The sequence below is a fragment of the Anarhichas minor genome, unplaced genomic scaffold, assembly GCF_050575085.1.
Source record: "Anarhichas minor isolate MPS153535 unplaced genomic scaffold, ASM5057508v1 ptg000009l, whole genome shotgun sequence".
NCBI lineage: Eukaryota > Metazoa > Chordata > Actinopteri > Perciformes > Anarhichadidae > Anarhichas > Anarhichas minor.
Genome location: NW_027466455.1, coordinates 3667542 through 3681216, shown reverse-complemented (window position 1 = coordinate 3681216; position 13675 = coordinate 3667542). Strand labels below are relative to the sequence as shown.

Here is a 13675-nt window from a genome sequence, read left to right as displayed (position 1 = left end):
TGGATCTTGTGCAAACAGGATAATACTTTGTGCATATATGGAACTTGGAAGTAATTCCCTAATGCGCATAATGTTTCAGGACTGTCTGGGCTTTCAAAAAAACAAAAACAGAAACACAGCTGAACCATTTTTCCTAGTTTTCCTTTTTGCAGATTTGAATGCTGTTAAATAAAAAGCTTTCACTGTAATCGAGGTACGAAAACCCCCGAAATATTTCACAGTAGGATTAAATAAGTCTATAAAAATGTTTTGGCTAAAAAACATAATTGAATGTAGATTTGTTGTCGTCAGTAAACCGCATTACTTACGCCATAAAGTCATCTTCCAACATAACTTTTAATGAAATGATGTGCAGCTAGATTTTGGGGGTGGGGGCGATCAAATTCTTGATGAGGAATATTACGTTATAGCTCATTAATAAATCAGTTGGTAATGATGGGAATTTGGAGTGTGACGTTTTAAACTTCTAATTACATCAATAATTCAATATCGGTGCCACATGTGTAAGCTGAAACTCTCACACACAGCGCTTTCTGAGGAGAGAGAGTTATGTAATGATGTGATTCTCTGACTGTCTTTTCATCTTTCCATCACATCTCCGCCTCTCCTCCCCTCCTCTGTCCCTTTCTCCTTGGCTCATCCCTGTACCTTTCCACCTCCATCCATCCATCCATCCATCCATCCATCCATCCATCCATTGTGTCCTGTTCGGCTGGCAGGCCAGAGGCTGAGCAAGCGCCCTGTCACATTATCCTGCCACTGAGTGAATTACTCTGCCTCCATTAGACTAACGAGAAAGCGGGAGGACGGAGAGAGATGGGGGGGGGGGGGGGGCGAGGCCGGGCAGCGGGGGGCGGGGGGGGGGGGGGGGGGGGGGGGGGGGGAGAGTGATGCGACTGGGAGATGGACGAGGAAGGGGGGAGAGACGATGGAGAGGGGAAAAAAGTTTGATGAGGTGGAAGGAGAACGATACGAGAGGAGGGGTATAAAGAAAGGATGGAAGAGCGGAGGTGGAGAGGAGGGAGTGAAGGATGAAAGCAAGAGAATAGGAGAGACAGGAGGTTGATTAGAGATGAAGATGAAACAGGAGGAAGGCTGAGAGGGCGGAAAGCAGGGCAGCAGGAGCGGTGATGGAGGGAGAGGAACAGATGCGCGGGGGGCAGAGGAGATGGAGGATGGGAGTGGTGGGCAGTTGGTGGAAAAAATTTAATGAAGGAAGTGGAAGAGGGAAGATGCGAGGTGGAATAAGAAGGGAAGGAGACGGAAGGACAAAAGAATAAAAAGAAGTGGAAAGGTAGCCGGCAGAGAGACGAAGCAGCGGGGCAGTAACTAACGAGCAGGGAGGGAGAGATGTTCATGAAACACATCACAGCTGCACACGACACCGAGTGGATGACACGCGCCTCGCAAGAGACAGCGCACACACACCATTCAGTGCGGTTATCCAGTAATGGATCCTGAACATGGCTGTAGCCAAGATTTTAGAGGGGCTGCCACCATGGGTCTATGCTAGCACTTGTAGAACGCAGACGTCCGCGCAATGCCTCCGCGTACAGCCTCTGATGACGGCATTTACGGACCCTGGTGCATGCGCTCGCGGACGCGCAAAGTATAACTTCGGCTAAAAAAGTATCAATAATAAAAAATATCAAACATGCATAATTCCTAAAACCAAATTATAATATGATAATAAGTTAATTAAAAAAAAATTGTAAATGATAAACCACATTTTATATTCAATATTCATATCAACTGTTGTATCTTCTTTCTTACGAAAAATTCCAAAGGGGGTACATTATTGAAGAAGTTTGGGGAACCACTGCTCTAAGTTTAATTCAATTCTAATATATTTTGTATAACTCAAAATAACAAATCACAAATTTGTCCTCAGAGGGTTTTACAATCTGAACACTCCGGTTATGATCCTTGAGACCACAGAGGCCGCTGTTATGTAAGTTACACTGCCTGACTTAAACTCGAGGGTGGAGCTGCCTTAGCATTTGTGATGCATTTGCAGCAACATTTTTATCACATTTTGACTGTTTTTTGTACAATATTAGTAGACATTTTCAGTTCCTCTGCTCACCCCCTTCACTCTACTGATATGCAAATAAGACAGGTATGGCACTACAATGCTGAGGAAGGAACTTGTCAAGCATTGTCAACTGTCAAGCTGATTTAAAGTGAACTTTTGAATTGTAAATGAGGCACCAATCAGTTGGACTGAGTGTCAAACACCATCTAAAGTATGGATGGAAGGATATCATTTATAAACCGTCATGTCACAACAAACTAGCATAAAGTGGTTTTCCCAGTAAAGAGAGAAATGTAGGGAGTCTCATGTTTCCATGGAGCCTTTCCACACAGAAACACTTGGATGTAACCCAGCTTATGGCTTTATCACATGAGAAATACACAAGACAAAGTGAAGCAGAACACCTCAGGTAATGGGAATAGTGGTCATGACAAGAACAAGACTAAAAATGCCTTGACAGAAAAAGTCCCCCCCCCAAAAAAACAAAAAACAAAACCTGATATGCTGGAAAGAAGGAATCGTCCAGAAAACAAAAGAAGCATTTATGAGATCATCACAAAGACAAGTGCGTCAACAGTAAACCAGCAGCGGTGCAGTGTCATGGGCCTGTTGAGATTTGAGTTAAACACACACACATATGCTCGCACGCAGGCATACACACACACACACACACACACACACACACACACACACACACACACACACACACACACACACACACACACACACACACCCGAGGTAATGACACATCTTTGACATTTCTAATATTCCTCCATATCGATGACAACTTCCCTCCATAGCCCTTCATTTCCACAGACACACACAAACTCAGAAAAAAAACAATATAGAAATAAATAGTATAAATAACACAACTAAAGATCAACAGTGCCTGTGTTTGTGTGTGGACTTAAAAACAGAAAAAAAAAAAAGAAAAAGTTTGAATGAAGTTAGACTTCATGGACGGGCTATGGAGGAAAATGGCCACAGCTTGTTCTCTCTGCCTCCCCCTCCCCGTCATTCTCTCATCTCTCTCTGCTGAGGCTCTTAGAGGTCAGTGCAGCGCTCCTGCTTGCTGTAGTGGTCAAACTGACTCTTCCAGTGCATCATGTAGGAGGACCAGCGGTGGAACTCCACCTTCCACTGACGCTCTGCCTCGTCTATGTTGTCTGAGAGGAGAGACACAGAGACACACAGAGAATCAGTGGTTAGCAGTTCAGCTTTGGCGCCTTTATCCTAAAGGCCTTTACACACCGGTGGCATTCTTTTTCATGCGATTATTTCGCAGGCCAAAATATTTTTTCCAACTGTTGTCTTTGCAATGAATACTTTCACAAAGAGCGTGAACATTACGTGGCGGTAAAACAACACTTTTTACTTTTGCAACGCGATTAAAGGCATCAACCAATCACGTTGCTACACCTATTATTAGATACAACAACACGGAGTCTCCTTCGTCCGAACTATAGACTGTAAAGAAGAAGTGGACGTAGTCGTCGTGACCTTATCCATTGGTTTGTGAACTGTAGTTTTGAAGCCTCGAGTTTGGCATTTTTGTCGTCGCCATATTAATTTTTGGCAACCAGTGAACAAAAGTGACCATGTTTGGACTCCGTGAGATTGACGTAGAAACGCCGTATACGGCTCTGGTTGTAGCCCCGCCCTAAAGCATAACCTGTTTTATTGTCTATTTGACTCTAAATGGACCATAATTGACTAATTATGGTCCATTAGTACATTATGGACTAATGCTGTATTGAAGAATACTTGAAACTAGAGATTGAGACCATAAACTCATATTTACAATGTTTACTGAGGTAATAAATCAAGAGAGAAGTAGAGTCATTTTCTCATAGACTTCTATACAACCAGAGGAGTCGCCCCCTGGTGGACATTAGAGAGAATGCAAGTTGAAGTAGCTGCCTAGTCCAAACCAAGACGGCAAATATTACTCTTTTCACAAAGGCAGCGCGGACCAGATACAGTCCTTCCATTCATACCTTTCAAAATAAAAGCCATGGAAATATGATATTTGCAGATGAGTATTTAGCATTTATCTTGTCGTCTATTTGTCACGCCTACAGTGTGTAAAGGCTTTTAAGGTCTTATTACCAGTTTGTTGCTTATTTCACGGGTTGTCTTTTGTGTTTAGTTTGATTGCCAAACCCCAAGAGGGTGGGTCTTAGGTTACATGGAGAGGTCTGAGGCCAGACACCAGGGAGAAGGGAAGAGATATGAGTCAATAGCATAACACCAAAGTTAAATAAGGACAACTGCCTGTGGAGATATACACTATGCTGTATTTATCAAATAAAATGTCCAACTCTGTGCATTTCTTGTTCTATAATGACTAGATAAGGGATTCTGTCCAAATTATTTGTTCATGTTATGCATATATGTTGAAAATTAATATTAGAAATATATACAATGGGATTTATTTAGCACCTTTTAGTGACACATTCAGGCCTATAATGTGTTACCGTAATAACAGTGAAGACCTGTATTCAGTACAGATGTCGTGTGTTGAGTAGAAGCAGTGTTTAGAAGCACAATTTACCAGTGATGTTGAGGAGGCGTGGCAGAAAACGGTTCCAGAAGGCACACATCTGGTTCCTCATACCTTTGTGGACCTTCATTGGTTCAGTGTTGAGTCCTACGTGTTTCTGCTCGCTGACGGTGAACAGAGGCCAGCGCTTCTTGCTGTCCACCAGTCCGTCATGGTTCACATTGGGATTTCTGAAGGACGAGGACAAGAGACACAGTCAAAACAAGGAGGGATTAAAAATGGATAAAGACATCTACACTCAGTTTCCAGTTCCTTAGGTCATTCAGCTAAGACAAAGGCAGTTAATTCAACAGCCAAGCAAGGTCAGTACTGGCAAATACTTCATTCATTTATTGTGTAGTTTAGTTGACTGTTTTGGATGCACATCACCTTGATATTACAGCAACAGCTGTTCAGAAGTTCAAATTTAGCCTAGTTCTAATGTAAGTGTTTACTAAGTGGAGTTTTACTCATCAATAAATTCAAACTAACAAACTATTTCTTTGAGATTAGTTGTTACTAAATATTCACACCCAGTAACAGCACAGTCAGGTGTAAAGCCAAAATGATACTTTCCACATCCGAGGGTATGCAAGATGTACGTGTAGGTTTTGTGTGGACGTCGGCATAACTTTAATTTGTTTGTTGCCACTTCGCTGCTAATGCACAGCATCTCTCTCTCCCAGCCATTGTGGTGCTGTGTGTCTTTCAGCCGCTGTGCAGCACAGCAGCAACTACTTTCTTATTGTTACAATTCTTATGACAATTAAATCAAAGCTAGATCAGGTGCTTTATAACTGTTACATCTGCTGTTTCTGACCGCAAAAATGATTTATGCTTTTTCAGATACTAACATGTCCACAATGAGAATCTTAACATGCATGTTTAACAGGCAGATGTGCTCATCATCTTAGTTCGATAATTAGCACAAAAACCAAAGTTGAGCTGAGAGTTCTGCAGGTTTTTTGGTAATTAAATATAATACAAAATAAAAACAAATGGTGTTAGAGAGCTAGTGGTGCTAGAGGAAAAGTGAAGGGAACACCGAAGTCATTTGAATTCATCGTCTGGGTGCCATGGACATCTGCGCCAAATTTCATGGAAATCCATTCAATCATTTTTTTGATATTTCAATCTGGACCAAAGTGTTTAACCGACCAACCAATTCCAATGGCGTTCCCATCACTGCTGTAAATACCATGAATTACTTGAATTGGGTGGCTGCTTCCATAAAGCCTGAGGTTTCCTTTGCAGAAACCAGACTGTAGAAACTTCTACTGATCACCTCATCTACTCTGCAGCTAAGCAACCTAATTACAGTCCGTCCTCTGTGGTGTACTCGTCTCTCTCTGCTGTCCGTTGTGATTGACAAGTACACAGCAGTCTGTGACGCCTCACCCAGTTCGTGCAAAGTTGGCCCAGTATCTCATTATGCGTTGGCTCAGTCTCTCCTCCTCTAAGGTGTAGTTGAATCTCTTCTCCAGTGGCAGGCCCAAGACGAACTCAATCTCGTAGCCATGGATCACGCCCATCCACTCCGGCCAGGCCAGGTTGGACGCTCGGTGGTCGAACAGGTAGAGGTAGACCCCTCCTTGAGGAGCGGGAGTAGAAAAAGACGGTTAATTTGTGTCGACAGAACTGGTTTTGTTTGGTGGATACCTCGCTGCATTATTGTCTGGAAAGGAATGTGGAGATAGAGAGAGTATGGGAGCCATGGACAGCATAGGATCTTCATATTGGACTCTGTTTTAGAACCTTTATGGTTGCTAGGTCTGTGGTCCACTCCCTGACCAAGATTTTACAAAACGGGACAAACACCAAATGGAGTCTCTTCATGCAGACTTTTTGCAAATACATTCTTCGTAACCAATGAAAAACACCAAATAAAGCACGCAGAGCAGACTTAGGACGATACCCCTCTAATTATCAAAATTCCAAAACCACCTGAGAAGAAAGTGACCCTGACACGCTCCACCACAAAGCCCTCCACTATAGAGGGACTCTAGAGAGATGCTCTCTGGTTCTAGGACTCAACCACAAGCCGAGCCTCAAGACAGAAACCCCATTAGACCAAACCAAATGATGAGAAGGCAAAAAGTTAGCTACTTTACACATTGGAGAGAATCAATCAAAAAACAAATTGGAATGCTATCTTGCCCTAAACAGAGAATACACAATGGCAGAACACCTGACCACTGTGACTGACCCAAGGCTAAGGGAAATCTGTGACTACGTACAGACTCAGTGAGCACAGCCATCGCCACCGGCAGAGTTATATGGTCCAAGAGGCTTTTTTGTAGATCAGATGGAGCTGGACATGTGTGTCAAATTAAAAGTTAATCGGACTTAAGGTGTGAGGAATTTGAGGAAATTGAGCCGGCGCAGCAGATAACAAATACAAACAATAATAACATTAACAAACCGGCACAAATTCAATTAATTAATGTAACACTGCAGTGTAAAATGCAGGCACGCAGGCTAGAAGGTAAATAAGTGGGCACTTATTGTCGAAAAATAAAATCCAGTCTGCTATAGTCCGGCTTTGTGAGGAAAAGAGTGGCAAAGTGCAGTACGTGACACACGAAAAGGACCACGCAAAAACACATGTCTTACCTTGTGAGTTCGCTCCGCTGTTCACCACCCCTCCCATGTTGGCCTTGAGGGCGCTGTGCTGGGCGTAGGAGCGAGCGAAGTGGGCCAGCGGGCAGACGACGTTGTGGTCGCCCACGACGTCGTCCAAGGCGTCGCGGTTTTTTGCCCCGTTATTCTCGTCCATCCAGTCGGTGTACTGCAGCACCACCGCTTCCAGGCCAATATCATTAGCGTGTGGCACGCTCAGCTTAACACCTGGCACAGTGAGGTTTTAGGTTTTTAGTTGCATTTTATTTTTTTATTGTTTTAGAAGTGTAACTGGGGCTGTGACGTGGTAAAGTAGAATCATGGCTGGAATTTTGTTGAAGATTTCTACAATTCTTTCTGATCAGTCGCGTTAACAGAATGATTATAGAGAACTGTCAAATTCTGCAATCATATTAAGAGTGTAGAAAATAATTTTGCAGTATTCTTTGTGTCTCTATCCTTTCTCTCCATAGTGAGCTTCACCTTCCAGGAAGTCCTCTCTGGAGATCAGGCTTTCGTTGTCCTTGCTGAAGCCTGGAGCTCCGTACAGCAGGAAGTAGGAGCCCTCGTCCTGGTTGACCCCGAGCAGGATCTGAGTGTCTTTGAAGTTGCCCGAGTTGAGCATGGCCTCGGGAGTGTCGGGTACAACCTCGCCGTCCACGACGGGGACAAACGAAAACCGGAAGAGGGCCGACCACGGCAGGACCTGCTCCGGACAGGATGACAAGCTCAAATGTACCGTTTGAAATGACACGCAAACCCATAAAAGACCAAAGGTCCTGTGACAGATTTGGTGAAATAACACCTTTAAAAAACTCCTGCATTCAGGTCAGCACGACAATTCGCTTATCGCTTCCATTACGCTGTGTAGTCTGGTGGACCTGCTGCACCACAGCACATCTGGTATGTGCCGTGGGTGCAGATAAATCAATCTGCATGGTGTAATGTGTGAACGGGAGCAGGGATAGATAATCAGGGGAATCTGTACCGCCCCAATTTGCCACCTCAAGACCTAGTAACGCTTTCACATTGACGTCGGGTCGTTGACGGCTGGGGGCGGGTTAATGTCCTTACATATGTATTTATTGCACACCTAATAAATTAGGTGTTGTGGGGCTCAGAACAATTTATCCACCATTCTACAGTAGCGACAGTAGATTCTTGATCAGGACTGGTTTATGGCAATATCTGATTTGGACCTATGTGGTGAAGGTTCTTGAATCCTGGCTGGTATTGAAATATTATTGAAAAGACCCAAACCAATAATGTGTTGATGCTAGAGTATCAAGGCCTAAAAGAGGATGAAGTGAACTTCACTGACTGTTGACTGACTGCATTACCTGCCACTCCTGGTCGATGAGCTCCTGTGGGTTTTTACCGCGCAGACAGTCCACCATCTCAGTGTCGTTGCCTCCGTTGCAGCCGACCAGTTTGCCCAACAACGTGGCCCGTCTGCGCGCCTCAGCAGGGCTGACTGAGGCCCAGGGACAGTTGGGGACCCCGCTCTGAAGGATGGCCCTGGTGAAGATGGGCCGGCTGTCCGGAGACAAGAGGTGGAATCCTACTGAAGCTCCACCAGCGCTCTCACCAAAAATAGTCACCTGATTGATCAAAGACGGCAAACAGAGAGACCGGAGTCAAAATAAGCTCGCACTTGATTCTTTGTGTAGACAGAACAGGAGAGACAAATAAAACTGTGAGAAACTAACCTGTTTGGGGTTTCCACCAAAGGAGTGGATGTTGTCTTGGACCCACTGCAGCGCCATCCTCTGGTCCAGCAGACCCACGTTGCCGGGAGCCTCAGAGGAACCATGCAGAGCGAGGAAGCCAAAGGCACCGATCCGGTAGTTCATGGAGACCACAATGACCGTCTCACTGTGAGCTAGGTAGCGGCCATCATACACGTCCAGAGAAGAGGCACCACTGTAGAACCCTGGAAATGTTAAATATCACATTAACCTAATGTATCACAATCTCCCACAAACAGACAGGAACTTTACTACACATTTAATTCATAGGAGTATGAGAGGTCTAATGTCTAGAGGAGTCCAATATCTTTATATCTATAAGGATAACAGTTGAAAGGGTATCAGATTAAGGCACACTTTCATAGTCTGGGTTGAATTATCTCACTTTTCTGTATGTTTACAGAGCAGCTGGTGAGCAGCGGCCATCCAGCCAGCTGTGTATTTGCTAGTAGTTCCATCAGCTGATAGCCAAACACACCGTCCAAAACAATATAACAGAGCAAAACAGTTTTCCCCCAGTTTCTCGCTAACAACTGCTACCGGCAGGGAGCCGGTTAAGAGTAGTGAGTGAGGAGTCAGCAGACCATTCAATGGCAGAATCAGGCAATAAAAGGTCTTTTGAGAAGGTGTGAGACTTTGCAACCACAAGAGGTCCTTGAGCATGCAGCCATGAATGAGAATGCAAAATATGATGGAATTTGTTGCAGCAGTATGCAAGATTAGACGTGGACAGACAGAGATGCATACGCACACACTCACTCATGCGCACACACACACTACCGATCTCATTATTAACAGTGGCTAGAGAGCAGCCTAGTCTGGTTCCACATCGGGTCAAACTCCAAAGAGTTCAGCAATCTAAAGAGGTCATGTGACTCCACTCTGCATAGAGTGAAAATTACTTCTTTGAATACCTGGTGCACTGCTGCCCTAATGTCTCCACAGGAAGAATGACTCATGTCTAGCCTAATTTATATTGTGTCTCATTCTGAATAAGTCGTGACCAAGTACCTCCACCGTATATCCACACCATGACGGTGAGATTGTGTGGTCTGGGCGAGGAGGGCACCCAGACATTGAGGTACAGGCAGTCCTCGCTCATCTCTCTGTTGGGGTTCCACATCTCGCTGCCCTGGAAGCCGGGGAACGACATGTCCACGAACTGGTAGCAGGCTTTGGGGTAGGCGTTGGCCTCGTACACCCCTGACCACAGACCCTTGGGCTCAGCGCGACGGAAACGCCACTTCCCTACCGGCGGCTCTGCAAAGGGGATGCCCAGGAAGGAGGTGACGAAGCTTCGGTCTGGCACCGGCATGCGGGTGCCTCGGACTCGACCGGTACGCGTCTGAACGATGAGGTCTGCCTCGCTCTGGGAGGAGCAGGTGGGGATGAGGAGAGACAGGAGGAGGATTTGGGAGAGGAGGAGAAGGACGGAGGTCTGCATGACGGAGGCGAAGGCAGTCTGCACGGCTGGAGCTGTGGTCGTGATTCGCTCTCCAATCAGGGAAGGCTGGTTCTGCTCTATTTCCCCTCAGCTCTACAGACACACAAAGAGAGAGAGAGAGAGAGAGAGTAATGTGATTACTGTAAAGGAGAGTGATGGAGAACAGAGGGAGGTAGAAATCAGATGAGGAAAGAGATGATAGGACAGAGGAAGTAGGAAGGGTCATCGAGGTCTCCAAGATCTCTTCAACCCAACATGGAATCACATCATCTTTGCTCCGAATCAAACCAGCTTGTCCCACTTTGTAAAGACTCTTTTTCTGACCTTGCAACATTTAATTTCAGGTGATGTGGGGCCTCCACTATAAAACGCTGCAGGAAACCCGATACTAGGTGTTCACATGTCTTGAAACAAAGTCCTAGAAGTTCCATCAAGTACAGGTGATAAAGAATGAGCTACCTCCAACTGCTGATGAAGACCTGGAGTTAAGATTATTTTGTAACACAACTATTTCTAAGTTCAAGAGGGAATGTTCACACTCAAAACAGTATTATATATATAATAATATAACAGCTCAGACTCTCAATATAAGTCAAATCTCCACACACCCTGATGCAGGTTATCAGTGAGTGTAGCTGTGTAGGTGGGCTGTGGCTTCCCAGAAGAGACTCATTAAATATTCAACACAACACAGCAGCTGCTCTACAGCACAGATGACCATGTCAGTGCTACAGTAGAATCCCACTGCTTCTGTTGATGTTCAGGTACTGGCATACAAATGCAGATTTTGGGTATCGAAAGTGTTCTATTTTTGTATTTGCAGTCTGAGTTGTATTGACCAATCACGTTTGAGCGGGCTTTGGTTGCGTGCAGGCAAACGGTCCGAGTGGAGCGCAAAAGAGGCAAAAAACGCATTGATTGACATGTAGTCTGAGATCACTGATTCATTGTTATTTCAATCAGCTCCACTCACACCAATCTCCAATTGGTTTCTGTTCCTAAATTATTTTTAAAGGTTGTAAAGCTCCTCCATAAAAGACTGTGTAAAAGCCACTTGTCCTTACTGTGGTGGGGCAACACTATAAGCCAAACTTCTTCACTAAGAAGAACCAGTTTATAGCTTTCTATAAGGACTTCTAATTTTCACAAAACAAGGACTGCACAACCACTCCAACCGTCAAATTGAAACAAACCTTGTGATGTTGTATCTGAATGCAGTTTGCTCAGTGGAATGTGGAGCTACCTTGGAGGAATGAGCACACCAATGTTGAGACTAAAGAGATAAATTCTCTATGTTGCTCTGCTCACTCTGCTCACATAGCCCTGAATGATCAGATTACTTGATATCGTGATGTAATTTTCATCTCCATTGCACAGTGTGTATTTCAAAACACTTGCTATGCTATATTGTTACACCACTAGTACAAATGCCCTTTTTTTCTCATATAATTTGAGAATAAAGAATAGCTGCAGAGTTGTGATTCGTTTTACTGTTCTAAATCGACTCCACCGATTCCAAAAACGGTTTACTCACATTTTGGATTGAATAGCTTTCCAAGGTTATGGTTAAGAATTCGTAACTGTATTTGCTGGATTTACTGGAGAGCCCATGTTGTCTAGAAATATGTTTGTCACATTAAAAGCATATGATAAAAATCTTGCTGGATTTACCACTTTGTGTCCACTTTTGGAGAAACATCTATATGCAGTAATGAAACCCATGTACCCATATACTGCTGAAATCTCTATTACCAAGTTTCCACTGTGAAGGAGGGAAAGTTATTTTCTTTCCGCAGGCTGACGTGTTAAAAGCCCCTCAGCACTCAACAACAAAGGCTGAGACAGGTGTGTGGTCATGAGGGGACTATAAAAAGGCATCAGAGTAAAACCCTAGTAAATGCCATACCGTCTGATGGATTAACGGGGCCCTTACCAGATATGAATCTCCTCCTAGTAAGAAACTTAATAACTCTACGAGACTGTATCAAAATTACAGTTTGACGATGCTGAGGGATGTTTTATCTTTGTCTTCAACGTTTTTCATTCCTATTTTGGTTAAATACTCAATTCTGATTGACTGCAGTATAGCTGACCTCTCGATTATTCGTGAAGCTCTTGTTATTGATTTGGGTACAATGACATGGCTGGATAACTGGTTAGCTAGCTAGTCTTGTTGTGAAACTTACTGTCAAATGGAATCTTGCTAGCATAACGTGAGCTTCATGCTAGCTAACGAGCTTTTCTCGCTTGTAGCTGAGCCAAAGGGTTCTATGAGCTGAACGGAGTACAAATAAGTCGTATCTAAGGTTTGTCCTTATTACTGAAATAGTGCACAACGTTACCATTGCATAAGAACATTATGGGATTGTATGATTGTTCCAGGTATTCACAAACCCTGCGGTTTTACCAGGTAAATGGAGTATGGCTTGTGAAAAACTTTAGAATTTAGAATGCAAAACGTAAGAAAATAGTCGATATCATCGATATAATGTTGGAGATTCTTATTTTCCTTAGCAGGTGACCATAGTATAAGAGGAATAAAGCACTTTGAGCTGTCAATAATAATGGATTTACAACGATAGCTGGTACATACATTGATAGATAGAAGCACAAATCAGTGTAGATGTCAGTCACGGGTTGTTGCGCCCAGGAGGAAACTACAGCGCTCTGCTGTCCTTGCACCTAATAAAAAGTAATTAAAGGAACAGCCGTGGGCTCCAGTTTCCTCCTGGGCTCAACGATGGACTGACATCTATGCTGTTGAGTATTATGCTTTCCGCTAATCCTAACTGAGGTTTCTATATGCCCTCATTAATTACTCAAGAGGATGCAATTCATCTGCAGTGACATTTCTACAAATAGGCACATTGTTGCTAAGTCTGAACCATTATGAAGACCTCACACTTGAATCCGATTCGACATCAAAGACATGACTTGGACTTGGCATTTGTGACTAATATATGTCCCCGGTTTATGAAAACAGTTGAGGGGACTGCAGCGGTCATTGTTGGTGGTCTGGAATGGCTGCAATGTATTGGGTCAATAATCTGTCAATGTCAATTATCCTTGAGATATGAAAATAACCATCTGTAGTTTGTTGGTGGTATCCTCCCAAATAACAAAATTGGATACCAGCAAAAAATTCAAAAATAAGTTCTGGTCTTCATCTAACTCTATTCAAGCTACACTTTGACAACACAGACGTCTAGTTTGATGATGGAGTGAATATATTATCTGTATAATGTTTGCTGTGGACGCACAGTGATGTTAATATTGTGAAACATTTG

The 13675-nt window shown here is 43.8% G+C and overlaps 1 protein-coding gene across 2 annotated transcripts; it reads right to left on the bottom strand.

Annotated features, from left to right (window-relative positions):
* Positions 1-2094: 2094 nt before the first annotated feature.
* On the bottom strand, positions 2095-10388 carry ache (acetylcholinesterase (Yt blood group)). Of its 2 annotated transcripts, none has more exons than XM_076086857.1 (8): positions 9956-10388; positions 8906-9129; positions 8537-8797; positions 7680-7902; positions 7191-7424; positions 5976-6168; positions 4590-4768; positions 2095-3201 (listed from the first exon to the last, which is right to left on the bottom strand). In XM_076086857.1, the coding sequence occupies exons 1-8, from the start codon at positions 10386-10388 to the stop codon at positions 3080-3082; spliced, it is 1869 nt and encodes a 622-aa protein (XP_075942972.1). In that variant the 3' UTR covers positions 2095-3079. The 2 variants fall into 2 exon arrangements, with proteins under 2 accessions (XP_075942972.1, XP_075942973.1); XM_076086858.1 differs by having other exon boundaries at positions 5976-6165; positions 7239-7424.
* Between the last annotated feature and the right edge of the window lie 3287 nt (positions 10389-13675).